This window comes from Corvus moneduloides, chromosome 9 (assembly GCF_009650955.1).
Source record: "Corvus moneduloides isolate bCorMon1 chromosome 9, bCorMon1.pri, whole genome shotgun sequence".
Taxonomy (NCBI): domain Eukaryota; kingdom Metazoa; phylum Chordata; class Aves; order Passeriformes; family Corvidae; genus Corvus; species Corvus moneduloides.
Genome location: NC_045484.1, coordinates 13586367 through 13614295, shown reverse-complemented (window position 1 = coordinate 13614295; position 27929 = coordinate 13586367). Strand labels below are relative to the sequence as shown.

The following is a 27929-nucleotide window of genomic DNA, read 5'->3' as shown; positions in this document are numbered from 1 at the left end:
CTGGAATCAGATTTATGTGAGCAAAGCATTTCTCAGACCTACTTGCAGATCATCCCTGTTAACCATCCTTCTATTCACTCGGATTCTTCTTACTTCAGCCTGCAAAAAAAGGTCTAAAACCACGAAGGTATTAACTTCTGCACAGAAACGCAGAATACTGCAGTTTTTCCACAAGGATTGCTGTTCATCTTTGATTGTCTGGAAAAGGATATACCCACATGACAAAAGAAAACCATCCATACCTGCTCAAACAAAAGCTTAAGCATAGCTATCAAGCCAACACCCATTCTATAATGACCACCTGTATGAGCTGTCTTGAATTTAAAGATCGAGTTTCTTCATAAAGCATGAAAATTTTTCCAATTAGTTCATTTAGGAACCTTCCTATTTTGGAAAACCTTCACATGTCTCAATCTCTCACTGACAGTTTACAGAAATCAAGCAAAACAGAAGTGCTGTTATTTGAACAAGGGCGCCACGTAGTGTTACAAACTGTGACAGAATGCACAAAGCAGGCAATCGTCTCTTCAGCCTTCCCCAGGTGAAGGCAAAAACATGGCCATTATTACACTGACCTGGACGTCTCCCCATCTTTGATTTCTGACAAAACAGAAAAAAATGTAGCACTCAGTGTGAGAAGGAGAAATTAAGTACACCTTCCCCTGGTTCTTTCTGAAGCCTGAAACATCAACTAGTGAAAAATTGCTTCAAGAGAAACAAAGTAGCAGTGAATTCCATTACATTGGAGTTGTGTGCACCAATTAATTTTTGTTCAAAACACAGGCAAAGAACATGATTTCTAGCTAAGCCAAGAGCAGATGACCAGTATTTGGAGGCTGCACCTAACAACTTAATTGAACCAGTAAAGTACTTGTGAGACTGATCACAAATTTATACCCGTCACCTATTTTCCTGCCAATATCAAACACTTCACAGATTTTTTTCAAAGGGGTATACCAAAAACTTTGGAAGACACTAGAATGCAATGCCACATTACTTCCTCTTATTAATCATGCAGGAAAAGGGCAGGGGTGGTGGTGTGAACAGAAATGATGTAAAATTAGCAAGTCTTTCAATCAATTAAGTTACAATACTGCACATAAGGGCTCCCGTAAGAAACTAGACAATATTGCAAGCACTGGGAAGAAAGAAGTTATCCAGAACAACTAACAATTTTGCCAATTTTAAAGTTGCATTACATGTGGAACGAGGAATTTTTTTTCTTCTTGAGGAAAAGAAACTCCATTAAAATGTGAAACTATTTTAACATTCAATTTCAACAATAGTTTCTACAGGAAGGATTTAGATAGCTTTAATTTATAAAACAACATCTACAAAAAACCAGACAATCCATTTTGCTCCTAGGCAAGACTTTTCTAGTTTCCATTTGACAGTATTTTCACATTTCTAAAAGGGACAAGAACTTTTATTGAGATATTTACATTCATCTTTTAAAACCCATGTTCATTATCACATGTAAATGAAAAAACCCTCAGTACAGCTATTGTATTACAGAAAGAATCCAGCATTAACCTTAATTTAAAAAGCCATCAATCATGCCTAGGTTGAGTGATTTTTCTTCTATAAACTCACAGCAGACAAAAGAGTCCCACAAAACTTTAGCAGTAGATGAACCTGAGATTCCCAGGCTTTTGAGATCAGAGCTCTCAAAAACCCCCCACACCCACACAATTGGCTCCATGCTTCTTGCCCTTCAACCTGGGTCATGACTCACTTCTTCGTAGTCCCCCTTTCCCAATCTGCACATGACTTTTTTAAGGGGGATGATTCAACTTAGACTCACTCGCAGTCAGCTGCTGCTGACAAAGGGATTAATCCCAGCTCCATAACCACCCTTATGGCTAAATCAGATATCTGAGCAGCCAAAAAGATCACTGACTACAGACAAATGTGTCTGAATATTCCTGAATATTACCTGTCCATGCAACAGGCACTGTGGACTTGGGAAGGTGCAGGAAGACACAGAACGAGACAGCTTTAGTAACTGCAGAGAACCACCACCTGACCCACACCTACAAGTATTTTAGAGCTAGCCATACTTGTAGAGATGCTGCTGTAAAAGTCTGTACCAAGTCAGGCCTCACTACTTACTATTCTATCCAAAACTCCCAACACCTTAATTCCCAGCTAGCTTAGTAGTCCTAGCCTAAAAATAGATGTTGAATTGTTACAACTAAAAATCGATACTTTTCAGTAAGAAAAATGAAGATGTGTGGGAGCAAGCTGTTCAGAGCCACAAAACACAACTGCAAAGCACCGTGACTGCACAGCATATTAAGGTTTCATTTCCAAAATGCCACTTCAAGAGTATCCTTCCATACCTAGGCAAACCATGAACCAAAAAAGTTAAGCAATACAGTGCCTTTCCAGTCTCTGTACCTAGTTCATATATTTGGAAAAATCTTTTGTTGACTAAAAGATTACCCTCCATTATTCTTTCAGAATAGAATTGTTAGCAGAATTCTTATAGTTCTGTCTTCTAGATATGCCAGCTCAAAGGGCTCTCACTTAACACTAACAGAAGCTGCTTTTTATGAAGTTAACCTAGCTCCCAATTTACATTTTGCTCAATAGCACAAATACAACTGCAACATTCCAGAGCAAGTATTTTCACTTCCATTAAAGCATCGATTGGCATAAATCCATCTCATTCCAACAGTCAAGTAATTCAGAAGCCACAAGCAACCAAAGACAGTAAAACAGAAATCCATAAAAAAGAGAAAGGTTCTTCCAGATTTGAGTTTTGCGTAAGTTACAATAGGTTTTAATGCATTTATATTGAAAACACATTTTCTCTTCACGGTTTAGAAGCACCAAGAGGGATGAGACAGAGCAGTATTTTGAGTGAGGCAAATGGCGGTTTTACTAAAGGACTGAAGTTCCTAAACTCCTATGCTTGTTGTGTAAGTACACTGCTCTTAGAGCAGACAGTGGTTTTTGCATTTTACTTTTATCTATTTAGCTCATGCATCAACCTGCATTTGTGACAATTTTTCACTAAGTTTTGTGGTTTGTCTGGTTGGGGGTTTCTTTATGCACAAAACTATCAAGAGCAGGAAGTAGGCCTATCACATATCATTAGAACACAGTAAAGTGGACAGATTGATCTGGATCAGTCATGTCTTAGCAGTTCCCCCAATAATATTCACAAAAGGTTTAGGGAACTGTCTACCAAAATAACATTTTCAGCACACCTTCTCAGTCTTCTTTTAACCTATAAGCTTCAATCAAATTAACTAGTGTGCTTAAAAAAAATAGAGATTTCATTCCTTACTCAGGCAAAGGTTCCCATTAAAAGTCCCATCAGAAGACAGCTTTTGCAGGATTCCTCTCTAGATTTGAATTCCAGATCTCCCTAACACTGAGTGTGACATGCACGTGCTGTTATTCTTCAATTATATCTTCAGGGACACGTTGAGAAAAAAGTTGTAATAAAAAGTATTCCTTGCAGATTTTTCAACTGCACAGTATTTCATCACAAAATTCTCAAATACTTATTTCATACTTGGTTGATTGCTATCAGGAAGGCAACAAGGAATACTATATTTCCACAGACATAGATGGTTAACACAATCTGTTTAAACAGACAACCCTGCAAGAAAAGGGAAAGAAAAGTCATTAGTCAGTCTTTTTATTGATTTAAACAAAGAATCATCTGATCTCACAGCAGTTAGATACCAAATTGTGACTCACCTCTGCTTCTGCAGATGTGAGTGACTGCAGTATCTGTACTCTGTCATCCTCTATCACTTCAACTGTTCATGGGAAGAAAAACAGAAGTCAAGTCTGCCCTTAAGAGGAAGAGGGGTTTCATTTTTATACTGCAGAAGTCTTGATCCTGTGACTAAGTCTCACGCAGCATCAAATCTGAAAAGGACTTGGAAGCTTCATTTGACATTTCATGACCTGTTACTATCACACTCACAGCACAAATGAAAAATTATTCTGGAGCTGACCTACAAAAAGTAAATTCTGGACATTGAAGTCAGAAAAAAAAATTGTCTCTTTTGCTAGACTGAATAATCAAAACATTGAGTTTTGAGCTAACACCTTTTCCTTTTACATTTTAACATAACTGGATTTAATTAAGTATTATTTTCATTAGCTAACATAAGAACATTCATTGTCCAAAAACTTCAGGGTAATTCCCCTATTTCTCAGAAGTAATTACTGCAGTTAAATTTAAATTCACATCCTTTATAATCACTCCTTCACATGCCATCTTACACAGACTCTTAATTAACCACTCTTCAATTCTGCAGATGCCTCATCTCAGCCTTAGACACAGGTCATTCACATGTGCACAGTCATCTCCTCCCTGTGACACCAGCCACTGGAGCTAACAATTTCCAATGAAGTTACTACCCATCTCTTCACTAGACATACTGGAGTCAGGATTTCACATTTCTTCCCTTGGTCAGTCAAAATGGCAAGCATTCAAGCTTGCCCCTGCAATAACAGCAATTTGACAACAATTAAATGCAGATTAAATCTGCATGAGTTAACCTGGACTTAACATACCCAACTGGGATCAAAATTATGGCCAAAAATAAGAGATTCTCAGAAAATACTTACACATTTCAGTCTGCACATTTCAGTCCCCCATGAACTACGGTTTGAGAAATGAGAAGCTACTATTTTAAATGGCACAAACCCCACTTTTCTAGAACACTTTTGTCTTGAAAACTGGTTTACTTCCATATTAATTTGTCTATAGGACACTACTACTCAAGAGTTACCCCCTTTCAGCTTCCAAGTTAGAGGCCAAACAACACCTCCTGAAATTCAGTCCACACTGGTATTACGCTCAGCAAGCAAGGCAACAATAGGAGTTTTGGTGGGTTTGTACCTTTACGAACGAGACAGTAGCTGTGTATTTCCAGAAGAACATCAGTACCAACATGCCAAGCCACAAAGCCAATCATTGTATAGGTGTCCCATGGATCTGGCAGGTCAAGTGCTGGCAGATCCATTCCCAAGAACATGGTTACCACTAGTCAGTAAAAACAAGATAAAAAAACCAGTAAGAATGTTGTGCCAGTATACTTTAAAAATGCTCTCAAAGCTTTTGTAAATAGATTTCCCATGTATTACCTAAAACTGCTTGAGGAATGAGGTTAAAGGAGTTCACACAGCAGAAAGTTGTTGAGGGTTTTTTGCGGGGGGGGATAGGGGGTTGTTTGCGTGGCATTGTTTGCGTGGGGTTGTTTTGTAGTGTGAGGGCCGAGACAGGAAGAAAAGGAAAAGGCCAAGATGGTTTTTTCAACCTGCTTATTGCCCTATCACATTCCAGCCACATAAACACTAGCATTTGTGACTACCAACAAGACCAGTCACCACAGTATTAGTGCTTAAGGTTCCTTTGGAAGCTTGCCTCTATTAATAGAATTAAACCCAGCTTCTGGGTCTATAAGTGAAATTCCTGTCTCCTATTAAATAACACTGAACTATGCTACTGTAAGAACACTATTCTCATATCTTCCAGGACAAAAAAAAAATTCTGAAGATAAGAAAAGGTCCTCATTACAGAGTTATTTCAGATTTATCAGTAATTCCTCTGGTTTTAAAGTTACTTTTTCTCCAAGTTGCATCCAATCGCCCCTTAAAACTCACACAAAACATGGCCAACAAGGAAAAGGACCTTCAGACATGCTTGGACTGGATGTCCATAGATGTTTTAGATGAACAACAGCCCAGACAAAGGACAAAGCTCCTTTAAATCAGTTAAATTAGAGTTACAATTATTACTTCTACTCACCAGCTAATATTCTAGCTGTTGTACCAGTACTCCAGTGAAACCAGTTAAACAATTGCCTCCTACAAAGCAATAAAACACATTTTATTGATTACATAGTTGGGGGAAGGGGGCAGATGTCAAAGAATATTTTTGCTTACTTTCAAGTTGCAAAAACTTTCCATTGTAAAAAGAATTTTTAAAGTAACAGTCACATGTAATTCCTGTGGCTGTAACTTGATCAGTCAGTTGTACCTTGGCGCGTGACGAGATGGTCTGAAACCCGCCATAAGTGGTTGAAAGATTGCCAAGGCCATCACAGCACAGCCAAGATAAGGATGAAAACCTGCTTGCTAAACAGAGGACATTTTTCTTAAATACAAATATATAAACAGGGAGAAAAGATACCAAAAAGTTGCAAATTTTATTTATCATTATATTAGTAAGTTACAGTGGAGCAGCACCAGCAGAGGCAACAGGACACAATAAGCTGCCCTGCAGCCAGATGGAGATTGTTTGCCTTGGTAGGTATGTCTGCTCAAGGTTTGTCCCACCTTTTTGCTGTATTGAGAAATTCTACCAGCTGAAGAGCAGACTAACATTACTACAGAAGCCATAGTCCAAGCTCTCCAGCGTCAATCCTGTGTCTTCAGGATAGGCCTACTTTATAACTCATCCCAGCACTGGTCTTCTCTCTCACCTGAAAACATTTTATTTGATTTCCCTAGTTCACACCTGTAAATGTACTCTCCCACCTTGAATTCAGATACTCTCTAGACTTTCCAACTTTTTATGTCACCTTGCATTAGAGTACAGGTGACAGCAACAGGTATACAATCTCTGTCTAGTTACTGCTCCAAACTAAGCTTATCACTGGATGCAGTCATGTCTTAGTTCACAAAAACACTTATTCCAGCAGGTTTACCATGCTAATGTCAGCCATCACAGCCTTACTGTCCCCTTCATATTCTCTAAAGAAACAGCAAGACCAAAATAGTACATAAAGAAACTGTGAGTAAGGAATTTATTTGGGGGAAAGAGGAAGGAAGGAAAACACTGAAGTTTTTCAGCTGTAGTTTAAAAGACACAACATTCCTCTTCTGTGTTGGTAGGATTTGAAATCAGCCTTGTTAAGAACAGCTTTCACAGAAATTTGCTTAGAAATAGTTGTAACATGTTAGTTGTCCATGGACCTCCTCACTCATTTAGTCCCACCTTTACCTTTGAGTTAACAAAGAAGACAAAAAGTACACACTTACTTGGCTCCAACCTCCTCGGTATACAAAAGGCAACACAAAAGAAATGCTTGTAAGCATGACTGTGGTCAGCATAAGCATACGATGCACCTAGAAAAGGTAAGTTTGCTTTTAGAAACTCTACAGCTTTCTTAATACATCATTAAAAGACATTAAATAGACCTCCAGTTAAAAGATATACTTAGTGCCCACTTTAGACTTTACTTTTACTAGTAAAGTAGATGAACTTCTGATTTTTAATTGTTCCAACTTTGTAAGATTACATGGTAAGATGTAAATCATACCATGCTTAGTCTATTTCTTCAATCTAGTAGGTTTATAGTTCTGCTTGCAATAATGCTAAAAAATACAGCTGGAGATACGTGGAGATTTTGCCCACCTGAAACCACAATTCCTTTCCAAATAGGAATGAATGAGACCAGACAGGTTTGAAGAATCGTGCAACAATAACACCAATACTAACTGTGGTAATCCAAGCAACAAACATCAGTGCTCCTGAAAATAGAAAAAATAAACACACAAGAAGTGCAACAAGGTAAATAATAGGTAACTTAAGTGCACATGAATACAACTTCGAAAACTATGTAACAGTTTAGTCCATATGCACATGGTCAGAATTTACCTATGATTAAAAACCTATCACCTGGTTCAGGCTACAGCTTTATAACCTTTATCTTCCTAGAGGACAGAAACACCCATGCAAAAGATAAACATACTTTGCCCACACAGCACAACAGAGCAGCTCTGCCTACTGCACACTTCATACATGCTAATACACTTTGTACATACTGGTGAGAGAAGCCATTCTATCACCAACTCCGACATCAGAGGATGAAAAATGACATTGCTACAATCTGTGTGACAAAGAAGGAGTGACAGTTCTGTCATGGACTTGCATTAAAGTCCAGTAGTGTGGGAGAAAAAATAACTGTTAACTTCAGTGTCTCCAGACTGCCAGTTGAGTGATTTCTCATTTCAAATAGAACTAAACCAAAAATGCAACTAGAACACCTTGAAATACAAAGAGATAGAGGTAAACAAGTCATAATTATAAATTTAAGGGAAAAGGCAAGTACAGGTTCATTTTCCTGGGCAAAATGAATCTTACAACACTGTTCTCAAAATGAAAAATTAGTGGCTTCCCTCTGCCACCAGAGTATCAGATCTTGCTAGCCAACAGAATACACAACGTGAACGCCAGACAGTCAAGAGGGAATACCTATTCTGCAATAACTCTGCAGTCTCAGCAAGTCTAGAACTGGGACACAAAACTAGAAACTGCAGCTTACCATGAGCCTTGATAAGTCGCGGGGACCGGGAACCTCCAATATCCTGAGGAGGACCTGTGACGTTGTACAGTCCATCGGTGACCAGGGGCTGACGACGATGTTTGTGTATTAGTCCACCTGAGCAGAGACACAAATTGGTTTATTTCCTGCTTATGAAAGCCACTGCACTTTTAACTGTGCCCATTCATGAATGCAAGCCCTGTTGTGACAGCTGAGCATAATCATACAAGCTAACACACATTGTGGAAAGAACCTAACATCATCTAAGCTATCCTGCACACTTGATGCACAAAACCCAGCTCATTCAGCTATGGGAAATACCATTCTCCACTACATGCACAAGACATGAAGAATAAGTCCCTTTAATGTTAGCCTCCATTTAAAACGAGATGTGGCCAGTTCTCAAGAAGGTATCAGTTCCTCTCATCAAGTGAGCACACATGTATGAGTAAATCTGCAGTAACTTCCACAAGCAAACCCATGATCCAGAGAAGCAGTAAAGGTGACTGAATTAAAGGCCTCAAACTTGGAAACCTTAGTTCAGACACCAATTCTCAGCTAAGCCACGTCTTACAGAAGGGTTACTAACTCATTTAGAGCTGTTATAAGAAAAGCAACCATACATAAGTCAAGCTTACCTTCACTAGCTTCCCCATCTGCCAGAAAGATGTAGTAACTGGTATCCAGATTAAATCTCCCTTTATAAGCAGGGAGACGAATACGCCTTCTGAAAGAACATTGAAGAACACCATCTGCAAGCCTCCATGACACGTCTTCAAGGGCATTCTGTAAAACAGGAGATATTTAACACCCAGTGTTTTCAGATTGCCAGAGTAACTGGCTTAAAAGTAACCCTGCAAAAGACAAGAGTGTCACTGATGTACAAAGAAAGAATGTGAATAATGCAGGGAAGGGGGATCCCTTCTAAATTGGCATACAAGAGGCATGTCAGTAAGTCAACATAGCAACGTACAGGTTGAACTTATTATCACTAATTTTTACAGCTCAAAAGATGAAACAATCTTTAGCCCAGGATATATCAGTTGCAACTGCAGTTCTAACAAAGGGACAGACTAATAATGGGCACAAAGTTTCTAAATAGAATAAGCTCCCACCATGTGACTATCTTTACATATTAAATTTAGACTTCCAAAGTTAACATTTACTAGGAAGTAAGAGCCCAACCAATCTCACCTTCGAGAATTATGAATCCACCTTAGTATTTACACCTGCTGTGCAAAATAAAAGCACAAAGCAGCAGCATACCTTGCTTCAAAGCTACATCTGTGAAAGCATCTGAGTTGTTTTCAAACATACCTCTAAATCCAAGAGAGGGTAACTTCGCTCCTTCAGATGGGCAGTGCTTACGTGAATGCGGTGATCCTCATTAACACACAGATATGCATCATCACCACCCTGCAGAGTTGAAAAGAAAAACATCTGTAGCTCAATAAAAAAACACCACTGGCAGTCTCCAAATGGTCTTTGATTTAATATAGGCAGCAAGACCTGAGCGGTTTCTGTAGTTAGCAGTTATCAAGCTGTTATTTCCCATCTTTCAAACACATCAGCATTATTACTGAGAAACCACATTAAGTCAAAGAGATGACACACAGAAACACATTATGATTCACACTCCCCTCCAGAGTAACAACCACATTATCAGAAGTTTCTTTAATTATTTAGAATTTTAATAAATTAACTAGACAAGACAGAGAAAGATGTTGAAGCTATTTAAAAATCCACTTCAGTTACACGATTTTTTCCTCCACAGCTGTAAAAAAAGTGTTGTTAAGAACCAAGCGTTCCTGCATTAGGGATATGAATATAAATAGCATTTCCTTTGTGCAACTATGAATTTGTCAACAGCATCATCCCTTCACTTTAACGTAAGTTAGAAAGAAGTATCTTTAAACATTTTTTAAGACTGTTTGTATAGGAGTAACATTCCAGGATCAAATGCAAATGGTTTTCAGAGTAACAACTCAGCCTCTGAGAGGTAAGATTTTTTGGATGGATAAATAAAGATTGATCTAACCAGGAATTTCAGTCAGACAGGCTGAATTCTACCATAAGAGAGATCCATAGGGAAATTCTACTGCAATTATTCACTCCTGAGCTAAAAGTGAATATCCACCTATAAGAAACAACTTGTGTTTTAGCACTATGGGAGAGTCACGCTTTGTGTGACATCTGACAGTATTTCCATTTTCCATATGCATTTCCATTCAAACTTTACTAACATCACAAGAGCAACTACAGAAAACAAAATAGAACACTCACCATCCACTGGTCATGGGATAATGCAAATGCTAAATATCCTTCACTTGGACCACTCATTTCAATAAAAACTGAACTCTCCTCTTGTTGGAAGGAGAGAAAAAAACAGGAAGCACTTCCAGGATCACAATTTGAAGGGTTCCTAATGCAGAACTTCATACTTCCACAACCTGATGCACTAAACTAGACAAGCAAACAAACAAATTGTGAGCAATGAGAGTTTCTATTCTCTTCCTCCCTTTCCACCCATGGTAGAAAAAAAGCATACAAGGAACAACAATGTCATCTATGTCTACACACCAATCTCTTAAACCATGTCTACAATTACCCTAGGACTACCAAGTAAAATGGTGATGAATTCCAAGCTATATTTGAGTTGAATTTTCACTTTAAAGACATTACAATAGAATAACTTTGAAAAGTCAGTAAGAACTTCAGAAAAACTTCCTTCGGTTTAATATTTGGAGAGGTAATATCAGCTGTAAGATGAGGAAGAAAAGAAGGGTACTCCAGCTTTGTGTTTACTTTTTAAAGTAGAAACTTCACTGATACACATTGAGAAAATACATTGATTACAAGTCACAGTTATCCTGGATCAAATAGCAACGCTTGGTCAATCCATTCAAAACTCAGTAACAGAAGTCAGTAACACAGATGAACTCTGAGAAGAAAGCTTCTGAGCCTGCAGTTGCTAAATACGAAGTTATTAGCCAAGACCACAGTAAGTCTTTTCCCACCTCTCATGAAAAGTATGCATAATATCTTCTGGTCATTAATTTCTAAATGTTCTGTTAATCTTCTGACCTGTGTGCATGAGAACATTTAACCCTGAGAAGTTCAGGCAACTCAACTAAAACAGGAGGGCAGCTGCCATGTTCTCAGTCTTAGATATCAGTTACTCATCCATCATCTCTCCTTTCCTGTTAATAGGCTGTAGCAATGTCATCTCATTAAATTCCATCCATCACAAGCATTAAAGACAGCCTGATTTAAGTTTATCATTACTTACTGGCTTTGATATGTAGGAAACTGGGTATGAAGTTGACATAGCCTCTGATGTTGCATGCAAAGGTGGTGTTGGGGACAGCACATCAGTCTGAGAAACAATGGGACCTGGAATCTTTACCCAGAAAATCCTGTATTTCTTCACAACTGTGGCTCTTAAAAAACACAACACATACAGAGTAATTACTGTATACATTTATAGTTGACCACTACTTTAAAAAGGAAAAAGAAAAAAAAGGAAAAAATTCTATAGTTCACACAAACTATTTGTAAAACCCTCATTATTATGGAGACATCTACATTTTAGGGATTGAAGTAGGAAAATACTTTAAATCTCAGTAGAAAAAGAATTCTAAAACATAATACCACATGCTGCAGTGGATAAGAAACATTCATGTATGTGGCATAGATTAGAACTTCAGAGAAGAGTTGCACTGCTTTTATCCTGTAGTTCACAAAAAGCTAGTAGTGTAACAGGAGGGTATACATATCACTTGGTTAAATATAAGCAAAGAAAAAGATTCTTAACACTGTATACTACAGGTATGAGAAGTGAGAAGTTAACTAGAAAGAGTAAAGAAACCTCAGTCTCCAAATCCCCTTATATCTTCCCTGAAAGAAAAAAAAAAAAAAAATAGAAAAGAAAAACCATCACCTTCAAGCTCTCCCTAAAAACAAGGGTCTACATTAATGTAGACTCTGCAGCAAGCAATGGGTGTTTACTTTTCAGTCCATTGGACCCAAGGACTTTTCAGTGCTGGACAGTATTTGACATAGACAATGGTACAGGCTTACCTTGTCTGCATTTTAATAAATTAGAATTAATACTAGGTTTACTTACAGAAACTGTACATGTTTTGGAGCATCTCCAGGAGCAATCCAATAAACTTTTATTTCTTTCTTTTTTGATTTACTTGTGTGACTGACAGCTGAATTCTGGAAACACACACATATCAAGTGTTACACAGTGGATATGCATTTTGTTAGTAAACACCGTCAGCAGAGGCTGCAACTAAATCCTGAAGAGACACTGCACAACCCCAGTGCAACTGCCTTTTCCCCAGTCAGTCATGATCAGCTCAGGTGAAGTGTAGCACGGCAACTTCCGCATACTAACAAACTCCAAGGCTAAAAGGAACAACTTTCAATCTGGAAGACTCCAGCAATGAGACAGAGGTCCCTGCAGCATTTATGCAGAAATAGTAAGGTTTTCTTAGTAAGATAATGCTCCACTTTTTGACAATAAGAGGATGAAGAGACAGTGCAATGACTCCTCCTTTTAATATTAGGAATACAGCATGTTCATTGGGTACAAGTAAAAGTTATGTTACAAATGCTGCATTTTCCTGCAGCAGTCAACAGCCTTCTGTCACCAGGACAGTTTAAACAGCTCATAAGAATAGTCCAGAGCCGCAGTGAGTCACACCTCTGGACTCTGAGCTGGACCAATTTCCCAAGAGACTCAATGAACTTGAACAGGATTACATAGGTTAGCTCTGTCCTATTATAGACATAGCCTGTACAAGCCCCTCAGTGGCTATGCCCCATTTTAAGGGGCTGGACTCTCTCTACCTTGGTCCGACCACATGTCAGCAGCTGAGAACGTCTCCGATCAGCTAACAAAAAAGAACCAACTGCAGGGCTATCCAGGTGTTCTGCATCCCGAGCTTGTATGAAAAAGCCTTCAAAATCTGGTCCAGACAGATGAACTGAAGCAAGAAGAAAAATAAAAGGAAGTTTAACTCTATTCCAGAAGACGGGAATATTTCAACAATGACTACCAGATGCTCATTTTACAAGTACTGAATGATGCTTAATGGATTACCTATACAAGATTCAATTGCTTAGATAAATCCAGTTTAGAAAACTGAGCAAAGACATACTATAATACAAAGAAATACTTTCAGATATAACTGATACAATACCTTCTATGCTGTCCCCTGGTTTAAATTCAGTCCCATTCACTGTAATGGTGTGCTCAGGTGACAGTTGAGGAGAGCTACCATGACAGGGTACCATGCTAGTGCAGGCTTCTCTTACTTTTCCATTTGGATAGCCACCCACAGATGCAGAGAGGCAAACATACATCCAAACAGCAACAGCAAAACCAGGCAGCTCCATCTGTATAAAATAAGATTTAAAGGCAATTAGATACAATAAATACTTACATTACAGGTCACCATTCATCTTTAGAAATCAGCTGAATGCCTAAAAACAAAACCATGTTTAAAAAAAGTATTCACGAGAAGACACCATTCCCAGCTGCTGAATAACTTCTGCTTCTGATAACTGCCAGACATTGCAAGAATGTTCAGAAACCATATTTCAGGCCATCTACATGTTGTTGATGGATCTCTCTATACACTGGGCAGATTATTTCCCCTCCATGCATTTTGACAGCATTTTTAAAATGTCTTTTGCCTATCCCTCTCATGTTCTCTCTCCAAAACAAAAATAAATTCAAGTTCCTTAAACATCTGCACAGGACAGATGAATCTTAAAACATGCTTCACAGATATATAAAGATTGACAGCATTGAGGAACTACACAGCTACTATCTAGCCCACTTATTAATCATAGCTTCAAATTTTGCAGCATTATAGACTGCCTTTTGTTTCCACAACCTGTGTCTATTTCTTCACATATGACAAATAATTCCCCAGTAACAAGTTCTTCTTTCTGCAGGGAAACTGAAGTTGCCAAACGTCAGAAAAAAATTTTGTACATGCAAGAGTGAGAATTTGGTATGAAGATTTAGACAAAGAAATATGTATGTTTGTTGAAGCCAAGACTTCTCCTTTGAACTCTTCCTTTTGGATATTGGACCTCTAGACCATTAGTCAAACAATGGGTTGCTTGTCACACTCTTGTCAAGGGAACAGTATGCATGAAAGACATGGGGTAGTAGGATGACAGAGCCTCAAACAGTTGTATGAGCCCCTGATCTCAGCTTTCATCATACAATGTTTTGCCCAGCCACAATACTGTTTTCATAAAAGCTGTGGCAATTGTTTTGCTACTCAGTAGCATGCAGAGCTTACAGCTCTATTGTGGTTTACAGAACACCTTAGCCAACAAAAGAAAGTGCTTCCATGTCCAAAAGGCCAGGAGAACAGAGATAAACTTCTTTTCAATCCTTAGGCACAAGAAGAAAATTATCAGCTCTGGTGGAACACAGACCAAGCAAGTAGGTCTGCCTTCTGGAAGGGCCATGCCCATTTTGCAGCAACTGATAAGAAGTATCAGGTTATGACGTTCCCTGACAGCACGGATGGACATGAAGATAAGAAAAACACAGAGCAATTTCAGACTGAACTCTTGATACTTAAAAAGCAGTCAAATGAGACAAGGCACATCATTTGCCTTACACAATAGGAGCCATCAACTTGAACTCTTCCAAAGTTCTATACATTCAGTGCTAAAAATCCACTATTTCCAAGGCAATGCTACATTTGTACTTCAATGTAAGGGCTCCTCAGAAACTTTACAACAATAAATAGAAGAAAATCAGAGGCAAGAGTGTGTTGAACAGTTAGGTTTCAAGAACTAGAAAATAAAAAACCAAACGCTCAACTCCCCCCAAATATTCAAGATAACATTATGATCATATCTTTAACTGCTAGTTGAAGTATTTCCTTCTAGTTTCAATACTTCTCCAAACTTTTAAAAGTTTACATCAAAATGATTTTATTCATAAGCTAAAGAAGCCTATAGAAAGCTAAAAGTTAAGGCTCAGTACAATTATATGTACCAGAGAAATTCTCAAAACAAGAAGAGATAAGGCTGCATATCACAGAGACAAGGAAAAGACTAGGGTAGTATTCTGCTTTAAGTAGAAGAGGATGTGGTAGGGATGTAAAATGAAACAAGAAATATTCTTTGTCAGATTCAACTGACTCAAAAGCTGGCAGAAGAAAAAGATTAAGCAGAGATTAATAAAATTTAAAAAAAAAGAAATCTGAAAAATATTTGGATAAACAGAGTGCAGTAAGTTACTTCTTCTGGTGTTGAAAATAATCCCTACAGTCCCTGCAGGTATCAACAGCTAAGAAAGCCCTGATAGCCTAATAGCTCATGAGCACAACACTCACACTCCAACTCAGGACCTCTTCACAGAAATTATCTTCTTTCAGCTGTTTAACTTCATTAGCTGCATAGTGTGAACTCTAAAACTAACTTCAGAGAGGAAGAAGAGATAACAGGCAAGGCAAACATACTGTCAGTTCAAAGGTACAAAAACTACCATAGACAGAAATTTTCTCCTGAGCACCATCAGATGACGGCAAGCAGAAGAGGAAAGAGCCACCTGAAGGGGAATAAGCTGTATTAATATAAGGGGTTTATGACACTTTCCTTTAGAAATATACAGGGAAAGCAGTCTTGCTGTTGAAGAGTCACCCTCCCTCTGAATTCATAAAAAGAGCTTGGGTTGACCTCTTCTGCTTCATTAAAGGAGGTCACATCACATCGGCTGGATTGAGAAAGGACAGAAAAAAAGTAGTGTTCACATTCATTATAATCCATTACATTTAAAATACAGACACACACACACCTCCCATGCACACAAAACATACAGCTTCAGCATCTTGTTCTTTCTAGAAAAGAGAATTTCAAGGGCTTATGTGTTTCAAAATTATTTTTATAACCATTTGAGTGTAGGTACTTACCTTACAGGCCGTCCTCCTGTTACAGCGACAAAGTCTGAGTAAAACTGCCATTGGCTCTCTACTTGTAGTAAAACAACTTCTATTACTTTGTAATCCCTTTTATTTGGTTTGCATCTAACTGTATTAACCTTTACTGTATCCAGGAAGCTTGTCTGAAAAAAGGAACAACACACACACAAAAAATAGTAAGGTTTATAAGAGCATCTTTACTTCAGGCAGGTATTTTACACAGCTTCCCTACACTCCAGCTGAAATGCATGAAGCTATCATGAAACACTGACCCTGCAGCTTCTTTGGCATTATCAGACATTTACTTCCCCAGACCTCAAAGAGTTTCATACTAAGTAAGTACTTAATTATCTTCTGGTGCAATTAAGGGCAGGGGGAATCTACAACCAACTTTTGATACCTTTTTCCTCCACATCTTAGTTGACACAAATTTGCAGCATGATTTTAAAGCTCATTATGCATTTACTTCCTGTCAAAGAGACACTTTATTTTAAAAGAAGAAGAAATAATCTTAAAAATATGGTAACTTTTGTCTTTTTTCTATGTATCTAACCAACAATGAACAGGATTTTGCCGTTCAGTTGTTTACTTTAATTATTTTACTTGGGCAGCTGCTCTGCATTTAATCTTTAAGGCCCTAACCTTGCAAATTTTTCTCTATATGAAGAGCCCAAAGTTGGAGACTGACCTAAGAAGACACAGTTTGTTATCCCAACAAGTAAATTCAACTACAGCATGAGCACATTTACTGTCACCGTCATCATAGGCCATCTCCTATGCATGTCAATGAAGAAACTAATATCTTCATAACAAGAAAAAAAGATGCCAGAAAAACTTGGTTGGCATGGCTTCTACATAAAATAAGCCATAGCTTACCTTTATTCATTAAGGCACGCGGGTTTAGGAGTTTTCTCTAAAGAAATTCAGAAATCTTGCATGAGAGGCAGCAGCTACAAGGTGCTTTAAAAACGCCACCAGACCTTCCTTTGCTTCGTAACTGCAGTATATGGTCTATTAAGCAAATACAGTTCCCAAAAAGCTTGCAATATCCACACTCTGAGCACTCACTGGCGTGAAATTAACCAAAGCACTCAGGAGCTACAGCAGCTCCTCAGCCCCGCACGCCCTCGCTCCAGGGAGCCCCACTCTCCTCTCCGCCACTGCTGCAGCGAAAAAGGGCAGGGAGGGAAGGTGCGGCTGTACCAGCCAGCCCCTTTCTCTGCTCGAGCCTCCCCCGTGGCCGCGGCGCTTTTCTGGCTGCGGGGACGGTCCGCACACGGTGCCCGAGGGGCGCGGGAGGGCCCGGGGCGGGGCGGGGCGGGGCGCGGAGCCGCGCCCGGGGAGCCGCGAACCGGAGCGCTGCAAACGCTCCGTGCGCCCGCCCGGGGTGCTGCCCGCAGGGAGCCCCCGGAACCGGGCCCTGGAAGGGGTTAGGGCGCGAAATTGCTTTGCAGTCTCCCAGCACTGGACGTCTGGATGGCCGTCCTGGTTTAACAACGAGAGTTTTACTGAGAGGTTGTCCTTGTCGAAGCTTGTAGAGCTCAGTGGCGGTGCTATTCGTGCGCCGAAAGGTGGTCACATATACCGGCTTGCAAAATCAGGCCTTTCTTATCGAGAAAGCAAATAAGTACTGGCTGTAACTGGGGCTTTGCTGGCAGAAACTGCAATTGCTTACACAGCCTTCTCTGACTTCTGTATTGTTTAAATCCAAGTTCTCAATTGCTCACAAAGAGGCACAAAAAGACAATTACTTAAAAATCCAAGGGGAATTTTGCCCTCCACAGCATAGAATTATTGCATTTGTGTTAAAAAACACCTTGACTGGAGAGCTGTAGTAATTCAGTTGCTTACTAGCAGTTCTGAGCAGTTCTAGAGATCTTAGTACTATTAATTTGGTAATATTTTCTTAAAAGAACTATCTACTAAAATATAGCAGACTAGGAAATGCTCTGTTACTGTTCACTGTTTTCTCAGTTTCTATAAAAGCAGCATTGATCTTAGAGGTACCCTGTAATAACATATTAAAAAATACCTTTAACATGAAAAACAATAAGGGATTATTTTGCCTAATCAGAAAAATGATTTGACTATTACACTTGTATTATCTTGCTCATGGGAGTCACTGGGAAGCTGAGATCTCACTCAGTGTATGAAGAAACATAATGCATAAGCAATAGCTTGAAGTTAAATATAGCTATTTCCCCCTAGCCAGGGGAAAAAAAATAATTCTGTTTACAACTACATTCATAAAGTTCCCATATATGAAAGAGTTCGATAAAATTGCAGGCCTAAGTACATACATGCTTTATTATGTGCTTGTGCGTTTCTAACTAATACAGATACATTATTAAGAAGACAAATAATAACATAAATACATTCACAGTAAGAAAACTGGTGACCAGAAGGACCAATACCCTTGACAATATTTAGGTTCATAACTTTCACAGAGTATATTGGAAATCATATACAAATATTTTAAGATATTATTTTAGGGTCTTGGCTCGCTGACAGAATGAGGTCTATATGTCTGAAACATAATAAATACAAGTATACATGGAAGTAATTTCCTCCTTGAGACAACAAAGAGGGAGAAAAATGCAAGTTACAATTCTGTTGGAAATGGTAATCAGAGTTTAAGAAGAAAAAATCATTTATCTGTGAAAAGCAAAGGGCTAAGGGAGGGAATACCGTTTTGCTTATCATTGTATAGCTTCTCTTATTTCAAAAGATGTTAGCTATTGCTAAAGAGCTTTAAAGCAAGAAAACCAGGAAAACACCAAGAGAACCAGCCGAAAACATCCCAACTCTGTAACTACTTACTACAAATACCCATACTACTTCTGCACGGGCAATCCTCAATCTGTCTGGAAGGGCTCTTTTCAAACATTCCAGTCTCCTTAAAAAAATAATAAAATCAATAGTTCTGCAGCCTTAATGATAATGTTTCTATGAAAGGGTACTGCATGCTAATTTGCTAAGTGTCACATCCAGTATAAAGTAAATAGAATGCATTAGGTTATATGAACTAAAAAAAGTCCACAGCTGCATCTTCCTTGTTGTGTACTGCAACTGTTGTTAGTGCATTCATAATAACTCTGTATTTATTACAAAGCAGATGTTCTAGCTTAATCAAATGAGATAGAGACATAGAGGGCTGGGGGGTGGGTTTGAATATTCCTGTAAGCCTGAAGAGAGATGAAACTGTGTAATCTACTATTGACTTGTGTCAGAGGATGAGGATGTCAAGTGCCAAATGAATGACACAATATCTAACATGAAAAGAAGCTGATGACTCTGTTTGCATAGTTTATTATAGGGACTTAAGGAAGTTAGTGAAAGCTTATTATTTTGAAAGCAACAGGAATTTTGTAGAGGAGACTTCATTCCAAGTATATAAAGGGAAATTTCTCTTGCTTAAGAACCGAGAAAACTATTTAGTAAATATATATAATTTTGGAAATTAACTACTGTGCAGTCCAAGGTTTATACTGATAGCTATTCTATTTTTTAAGCCCAAAGCTATATGGAAAACAATAAGCCATTGAAGCTAGATCTGAAGAGAACTCATGTTACTATGTGATTGCTTCTAATCAACTTTCCTCTTAGGTATTAAGCTAAATATTCAGCAAAATGGTGGCTTTTTAGAAGGTCAGACCTTGCTCAAGTTTCATACATATGTGCATTGGGCTCTATGCTACTGACAAGGTTATCACAATAAAACGTCGCTTGAGTTCCAGTCGAGTGAAGTGCAAAAAGGCTGCATCCCTACCAGATTGTTTTGATGATGGATAATTTAGATCACAGATTTTTTTGCTACTAGTGTTACCTATTTTGAAATACTGATGTGCTTGAAAAAGTGTATTTGGATTTGGCTAAATGCATGCTGGATACTAGGCTTTCTCTGAAGATAACAGTCCTGGCACCAATATTTACTCACCTGTCTCTTGCCTAAACTACACATAAGAGACTATGCATTTCAAGATTTTTCAAGCCTTCTGCATTTTTCAAAATTTTCAGCATTACTGTCTTAGTTAAAGATGCATTAGGGAATTAATAACAATATTGTTATCTCAGATATGAAGAATTCTTCCTACCAAACCAATTTGTATATGGGGGGGCGGTCCTCCCAAAGAGAGGGGAATGTTGAGTCATTGAAAAAATCCTGACCATCTAAAAGGAAATAAATGATGATAAAGTCACAATGTAGGATGAGGTATTTTTCTCCAAAATTAATAATTTCTTTTCCCTTAAGCTCTGGCACTGTTTCATACTTACCTGTTTTACCAACTTACTGTTAATTTACAAACTAGATTGAACTATTCCCCTTGTGTTCAGAAATTTCCTTCTACTGTATGCATTTTTTTTTTTGTTCTTGTTTCTCTTTACTAATCACATTAATTTTTGGTTGTTTTTTTTTTTAATGTCACACATAAAATTCAGACTTGGAATCGTATTTATACGAAAATACTTGTTTACCTAGAGGTAAAGCGCATTTTACAGTTTTCAGTCAATGACTGTAAGAAGCCACCTGGTGGCAGTAACCAATCAGTCAAATAAGGTTTGCCAGTCGACTGGACAGAAACCTGCTTTGGCTTTTTTATCTCTACTGTGACACCACAGCTGAACTACCCGCACCATAGCTTTCTACCAAAATACGTATCCACTTTGACTTAAATAGATTTTTTTTTAAATTACTTCCTTGCTTCTCTGAAAGGAAATCATTAAGATTGGTTCCCTGATATCAGTTTGAGACAGGTCTGTATAGGTGTTATGATAAAATGACACACAACCTGTCACTTTTCTGAGAGTCTCCACTTACGCAGTGCACAACACAAATAAATTGATTAAGGACTTCAGTAAAATCATTTCACCCAGTTCGAGTGATGTGGGTCAGTGCTTTATCTGATGCACACTATCAAGTTTTATCTGATAGAAGTACTGCATTATTAACTTTATTGAGTTTTCTATATTTTCTGACCATTGCTGTGATGCTTTTTCAAATTATTAATCTTATTTTATCAGCAAGATGTGGTAAGTTTCTATTGTTCTGCTTTACAGGGAGCAAAGAGCTTGCTGGCAAAGGCATTGACCTGTAAGTGCTTCGGTTTAAGGCACTTTAGACCTGATTACAGAATTCGTAATGTGAAGCTAAGATTAACTGAATCTTGTACAATGCTCTCTCACACACTTATCAGTTTCTTTGCCAGCCAATCTCAATTCCACCTTTGCTCCCCAGCTTTTTTCCTGTGCCCTTTCACTTGGATTAGGAACTAATTTTCCTACCCTTTTTCATCTCATCTCAGAAATCCTTTCACAGACAACCCATTTCCATTTCTCCACCTTTTCTCAGCAGCTCCTAATTTAACTCCTTCATGGCTTCCAAATGCATTCTTTGTGCAGACCCAGTATGTCTGTGGGTTTTGCAGCTGCTCTGAGCTCAAGCACAAGCAGTTCTGCTGGAGGGATGACGGATGCACAGCACTGTTAGTTGTAGCAACACTCTAGTTAGTACATGCCCAGTGCCCCTGCGGGGAAACCATGTGGTGAAGTTTGAGTATGCTCCATGGGAAGGGCTGCAGGGATTTTAGCTCTTACTTTAGCAAGTCTCACCTAAATGTTTGCAGAGACTTTCAGAAGCTAATGAACTGGTAGACCATAACACACCTGGTAAAAGACATATCCAGCATTGTGAGCTGTGAGAAGAATAAGGGAGAGAAGATACTTTCATACCAATTTTCAAGTCCTGTAAGCAGCAATCCTCAATTGATGAGCAGAGGGGAATATCAAGCAAAGTGTAAAGGGACCCAGTCCAGACATACTATGGAAAGCTGCCTCCTGCAGAGTCAGGTTAGTACCTAGTCACTGTGGAAGCCAGTACCTCCAAGGAAGTTCCAAATTTTCTCAGAAGCAAAATATCAAAGCTGTGCTATTGTATGAGACACTAATTCCTCCAGCTGAAATGGAGAGCCAGTTCTTTGTGCAGGGATAGGACACTCAAAAAAACTGGACAGCAGCAGCAGTTTGTCCCAAAATACAGCAGTAATTCCTAGGTCCTGGGCGTTCACATAGCAACCACTGCCCAGTTATGGGCAAAGTACTTCTCATCAGTAATCCTAAACTTAAATTCCTGGATAACCAAAAGACCTGATGATATCAATAAGACAAACACTAAGGACTTTTATCTTCTGGTAGCAGCATTTGGAGATGGTTCAACTGTAAATGTTGAAGAAGGTGCTCTGATTGCTGTCCAGCAAAAGATTTGCCAGTCTGAACTCCAGCTTCATAGCTGGAAACCCTAGTGCAAACCACTCTTGTGTCATCTTCCCTGTTCTTGCTGCTCATGTTTAATACCTTCTAAAACAAATGCTTGCTGTCGTTATACATTTGGTGAAATATTCTCCTTCTGCAACATATTACACCATGTTAGCCTGTTTAAATTACCCTGGCTTGAATTCTGCCTGCACTGAAAGATTACAGAGAGGGCTACAGTCCCCAATATTAGCTTCCAGATAACTTCAAGTAATTACTTCTTTGCCTAAAAATCAGATTTCTAGAACAGAAAAGCACTATCTATTGTTTACTATTTGAACTTAAAGAACTATCTAGATAAGATTTAAGGATTATTATTTTAATGGACCAGGAAAATATTCATGGTATTCTCAGCATAGTTTGATATATCAGGAAGGAACATCATAAAGGAGATGGAGTGTGCAAGAGACACTCTGAATATTTATTTTTGAGGAGGAAATATAAAACTGAAAGAGTAGATCTGTTTGATAAGACATTGTTACAGTTCCTTTAGGAATAGATCCTCTGAATCTTAAATCTCAGCATATCTCACTACTGTTAAATGGAACAATTCACAGGAAGATAAAAGTGCTGGTAGTGGTTCAGCACACTGGTATGATACGTTCTCCTTCTACAACAAAAATTGGCCCAGTAGATGTGAATTAATTTTACACTTAACTAAGTTAAATGATACAAGAATATAATTCAGATACTTAGTTTTGTTTGCCAAGTCACCACGTTTGCAGATTATTAGTATCAAATTAATGTGATGCTGTTAGCTAAAGCACAGTCAAATGTATCTTAAGCACTTACATGGAAAGCTACCTTTAACAACATTTTATATGCACCTCTTTAAAGATATTTGCATTGAATTTTACAATTTTCTATTAAAAATTAAACTCTATTGAAAATTAACTTTCTATGGATGTTAGAGCATTGATTGTTTGAGGCCACACAGTAAAAGAATGGCCAAACTGGAATTAAAAACAAACCAAAAATGTTTCTGCAATCCAAAAGTTCATGATGATACCAGGTTAATCTTTGAAAGGTCAAACCAACACTGCCTTGCAGGAAAGGCCAGTAAGGACAAATTAAATAGGTTACTGGTCCTAGCCTCTCCATCTCATATGATTTCTGACTTAAATAGACATTTTTATTCCAGCCTATCATTTATTCACTGCCTATCAGGCTATTGCTGTTTAGACATTTAGAAGGGATTTTTGAAAAAAAAAAAAAGTTATAGGTGATTAGGTCAATGTTCTCACTAATGTTTTCACTCAATACTGGATTCTAATGTCCAAGAACATATACAAATTTCTGCTGAGCACACAACTGTCTAAGAATAGCACTTGTTTTCAGTCACTGCATAGCAAAGATCTAACTCAGAAAAGACCGCAGTTTAATCAAACTGCAGAGATACGGTTTTAAAGAAAAGGAGCTTTCTTTCAAGTTTGCATTTCTGGTTGAGAAGTCCCCATTAGAAAACAAAAGCTAGACAGAAGACTCAGTATCTCTTAAGCTTCCTATTGTTTGAACAGTAACACGGTGTTAATTCGTGAATTTACAGGGCATGAGTGTGGAGCATTGAGAAAAAATGTGCTCACTTTAAATTTTATAAAGTCTCATATTTCCTGTACACAGGCCAAAGGAATCTGCTTTTCATTTTAGTTAGATGTGCAGTTAAGTCCTCTGTGTGCTAGTTGGCTTTTACTGTTGTTATTGGGAACTATTTTTCTGTTATTAAAAATAAAAAATGAGTGCCACCATGTAAGTACTCTAAGTTCCCACACTTTATAGGCATAACCTTTAAAACAGGCATAAGCAATATGACATTAGTGAGATGTGACAGTGAAAAGCTCCCCAAAGTGTATTGACACCACTACTAGGATAAGTGTTCTCTAACACTGTCGCAAAACAGGAGGCAAGAAAGGAGGACCACTTAGGAAGGTGTATGTAAAAGGACTGAAGAATTCTGGTCCGAGTACATTTGAAAATGCTGCAAAATTATTTCCTGATAATTAACATTGATATGGTATGTACTCTTATTTTGAAATAACTATTGATCATTTCCTGCTGTGGTATATCATAATCACTCACAGAGAAACTGCAAACTGAAGATAAAATGGCACTGTGAAAACCACCCCTTAGATGCCAGAGTAGCAAATGCACAGTTGGTGTTGGCTGTGTCCTAGACAAAAGTACAATGCTCAAACGTAGCACTTGTGCATTCATGTTTTGCTGGTGTGGTTTCCATGCGGAGAAAAACTGCTCAATTTACATGTGCCAAATGAAGAGACCCAAAGTCTGTAAGGGATGGGCCAGCATAAGAGATTATGCCAATGGAGAAAGGATTAGAGAAGTCTGCTCTCTTTCCTGATTACACTTCATCAAGAGACCTGCAACATTCATTATCTTTGAAACAGTACTTTTTATATGGAATTGAAGGCCAATGATATGATATTGTTTCAATTATTAAGTGATTTCACAGTAGCTAGGAAACTTATTTGCTGTGTTGTAAATCAAGTCCTTCATTTACACTCTTCACATCTGGTTTAGCTACAGAAACAAATGGTCAAAATAACTGCCTCGGGATTGGTTTCCTAGTGATTTTTGTCCAAGACACTAAAAAAAATCATTTTTCATAAACCTGGGTACATTTCAAAATCTGTCTCAATGCCTAGTATACAAGAGATGTGCCAGTGCAAACCTAGTAATTAGGGTAGGGTGAGTTTCCGTATGGAATAAGGAAATCAAAAGAGCCACGTTTTAAAACTTAGTAGCAGGAGAGAAATACCCTTCAATAATACTCTTTTGGCTCTTCTCTTGGTTTTCACAAGGTATTCAACATGCACTTCAGGAAAACTATTTATGCAAAGGACTTGGTTACATAGGCATTATTTGCTCTCCCTCTCTCAGAGCTGTTCTCTGTGTAAGCAGCTCATGAGACTTCTAAATGCCAGCCCATTTGCTGTATGCGACAGGACAACAGCAGGCCTGGAGGAAAGGACGCTTGTGCAAGGCTCTGTGGCAGATCAACTGCAGTCACTTCAAGCTACCGAAGCTTGCTGAGGACCCTAGAAAAGAAGATGGTCCAGATCTCTTTTAAAAGTTACCTCCATTGGTTTTGTTCCTATGACTTCCATAACTGTTGAAGTTTCTTGTATTTCCCATTCCTGTGTTGTATCATCCTCTTTTCGGGGACACATCCAATTCAGAGGAAACAGCCAGCATACCAAGAGAGCCAGGATTCTGCTAGGTGCAAGTCTGTCCTGTACACAAACACAGCCCAGCAAGCTGAGTGAAGAATAAGGAGGCTAAAAAAGACAAGGACAATGGGAGAATTCTACTGGGCACTCAGGAAATATCCATGTGAAATAACTCAGATTGTAAGTATCACATCTGAATCATATCTGAATGAGCCTCAATGAGGTGAATCTTGAAGGAACTGCACTCACGGGGTGGCTTCGTTTTTCCTCCTTTCTGTCTAGGGACTCTAATATCATCAAGGACATACAAGTTGACATATTCACACCAACATGAAAACCTTCTGCAACAATACCAAAAAGCATTAACTGTAATGAGGAACAAACAGATTTCTGGAAATTTTCAGAGGGAGGAGCAGGTGAAAGAGAAAATAAAGGAAAAATAGCTACAAAATTATAAAAAAACTTCAGTTTGAAAAGGGTAGAAGTGTTTCCATGAATATCAAAAGCCTTTGGACTTTCCCTAAATGCACCGTAATTAGATGAACACCCTGCAGTAAAACACGTTTATAACGGTATGCCTGGGATGGCTGCAAGTAAATGGTTAAACCTAGATTGTTTTGCAGATTCCTTCCAATTCCACAAAATATACCACATTTGAGAAGAAGAAAGAAAAAACAAACTCAGTGACTGTAAATTGAGAAGCACTTTTTTTTAACGTATTTCTAGGCAATAAAAATAGACTGACCTTCCAAAGCTGCAAGGCTGACCTTTACACTGGGGTGCAGTTAATGACTTCGGTGGTGAGAGGGCTGGAGCAACTGTCCCAGGTGTTCTGCAATACAAAGCAATGGTAAGGGCTGTCTGGTGTCAGCAGTTCGGATGACAGTATGCTGCAAAACAAGAGGAGTGTGGGGGGTTGTTCTGGTGTTTGGGATTTTTTAAAAAACCATGCTACCTCTTGGTCAAAGACAGATCCACGGAGTTTGTCCACACACTATATATAGCACTTAAACCCTGGCTGATATGATGTTTTCTCAGCAGCGCAGCCTATCAGGATGGAGCCGGCTGCCCGGCGCCGGGAGCTGGCCCTGAGGCAGCGGGGCGGCAACGCTGAGGGAACTCGGCGGAGCGGCGTTCCAGTCACGGCAAGGAGCGGCTGGGCCCAGAGGTATCAGCCGCGATACTCCAGGCAGCCTTTAAAGCCACCTCGCCCTCAGCGGAGTGCTCGGTAAATCACACAGAGCTCCGGACCCAGGTGCCCGGGCCCCTCGGGGACACCTCTCGTGCCTGTGCGCACCAGCCAAGAGTAAAGGCGCTGGTGGGGCTGTGCCTGTAAAGGCTGAGACAGGAGACAGGTACCACCACGCCGCGCTGTCCGACAGCCCTGCGGGGCTGCAGGGTCCAGGCTCGCGGAGAGATCAGCCCGCTCGCTGCCGCAACAGCGCGGGGCACGGGAGGCGCCCCTGGGGTACCCCTGAGATATCCCTGGGGTATCCCTGAGGTACCCTCTCCCTTCACGACGCGCTTCGCGGGGCCGCGAGCTGAGGGGCAGGACCGGAGCCAAGGGGCGGGGTCGGTTCGGCGGGGCGGGGCCGAGAGCGGAAGAACGGGGCTGAGCAGCGCCGGGCAGGGCGGGGCCGGGAACGGAGGGGCGGGACCCAACGGGGCGGGGCCAAGGTCGGAGGGGCGAGGCCGGGTGGAGCCTAGAGCTGAGGGGCGGGACCTAACGGGGAGAGAACGAGAACGGAGGGGCGGGGTAGCCCCGGCCCGGCTGCCCTGCAGCGCCGCCGGGGCGGGCCCTGGGCTCTCGCGGGAGCTGCGCCGGCGCCGCCCGTCTCCGAGCGCGGCCGCCGCGGAACCAATAAACTTTGTTTAAAAAAAAAAAAAGGCAAGAAAAGGGCAGGAAAGGAGAGGTGCCGCCGTGGCTGTGGGCAAGTGCGTCACTGACCGCCGAACCAGCTCGGGGCGGCCGCCGCGGGCAGCCCCAGCCCCGGCTCCGCTCGGCCTCGGCAGCCGTCGCCCTCCGCGGGGAGCGGCGCCTCCGCCGCTCTGCGGGCCCGCTCGTGAGTATGGTGGGACGGCTGCGGCGGGCAGCGCTCCCCGCTGAGGGCGGCGGGGCGGCAGTGAGGGCCCTGGCGGAGCGCTCCGGCAGCGCCGGGGCGGGCGCGAAGAGT

General features: G+C 39.8%; 2 protein-coding genes across 8 annotated transcripts in view; one reads left to right on the top strand and one right to left on the bottom strand.

Moving 5' to 3' along the window:
* Positions 1 to 1140: 1140 nt before the first annotated feature.
* FRRS1 (ferric chelate reductase 1) lies at positions 1141 to 26848 on the bottom strand. 4 transcript variants are annotated; one of them, XM_032118259.1, is made up of 19 exons: positions 26711 to 26848; positions 26501 to 26645; positions 25663 to 25818; positions 16253 to 16404; positions 13511 to 13706; positions 13158 to 13294; positions 12427 to 12521; positions 11590 to 11740; positions 10584 to 10763; positions 9618 to 9716; positions 8939 to 9086; positions 8301 to 8417; positions 7391 to 7506; positions 7015 to 7101; positions 6011 to 6108; positions 5780 to 5838; positions 4871 to 5014; positions 3715 to 3776; positions 1141 to 3613 (listed from the first exon to the last, which is right to left on the bottom strand). In XM_032118259.1, exons 4-19 carry the CDS (start codon positions 16301 to 16303, stop codon positions 3521 to 3523), a joined length of 1833 nt encoding a protein of 610 aa, XP_031974150.1. In that variant the 5' UTR covers positions 16304 to 16404; positions 25663 to 25818; positions 26501 to 26645; positions 26711 to 26848; the 3' UTR covers positions 1141 to 3520. The 4 variants fall into 4 exon arrangements, with proteins under 4 accessions (XP_031974150.1, XP_031974149.1, XP_031974151.1 ...); XM_032118258.1 differs by having other exon boundaries at positions 26501 to 26587; XM_032118260.1 differs by lacking the exon at positions 25663 to 25818 and having other exon boundaries at positions 26501 to 26587.
* Positions 26849 to 26896: 48 nt separating this feature from the next.
* AGL (amylo-alpha-1, 6-glucosidase, 4-alpha-glucanotransferase) overlaps positions 26897 to 27929 on the top strand; it is a 37383-nt gene continuing 36350 nt past the window's right edge. For 2 of the 4 annotated variants that reach the window (XM_032118253.1, XM_032118257.1), the window contains exon 1: positions 27663 to 27818. The gene's annotated coding sequence lies outside the window, so the exon portion shown is untranslated. Of the gene's footprint in view, positions 26984 to 27566; positions 27640 to 27662; positions 27819 to 27929 lie in introns of those variants that run through there. The other 2 variants (XM_032118256.1, XM_032118255.1) reach the window with 2 other exon arrangements.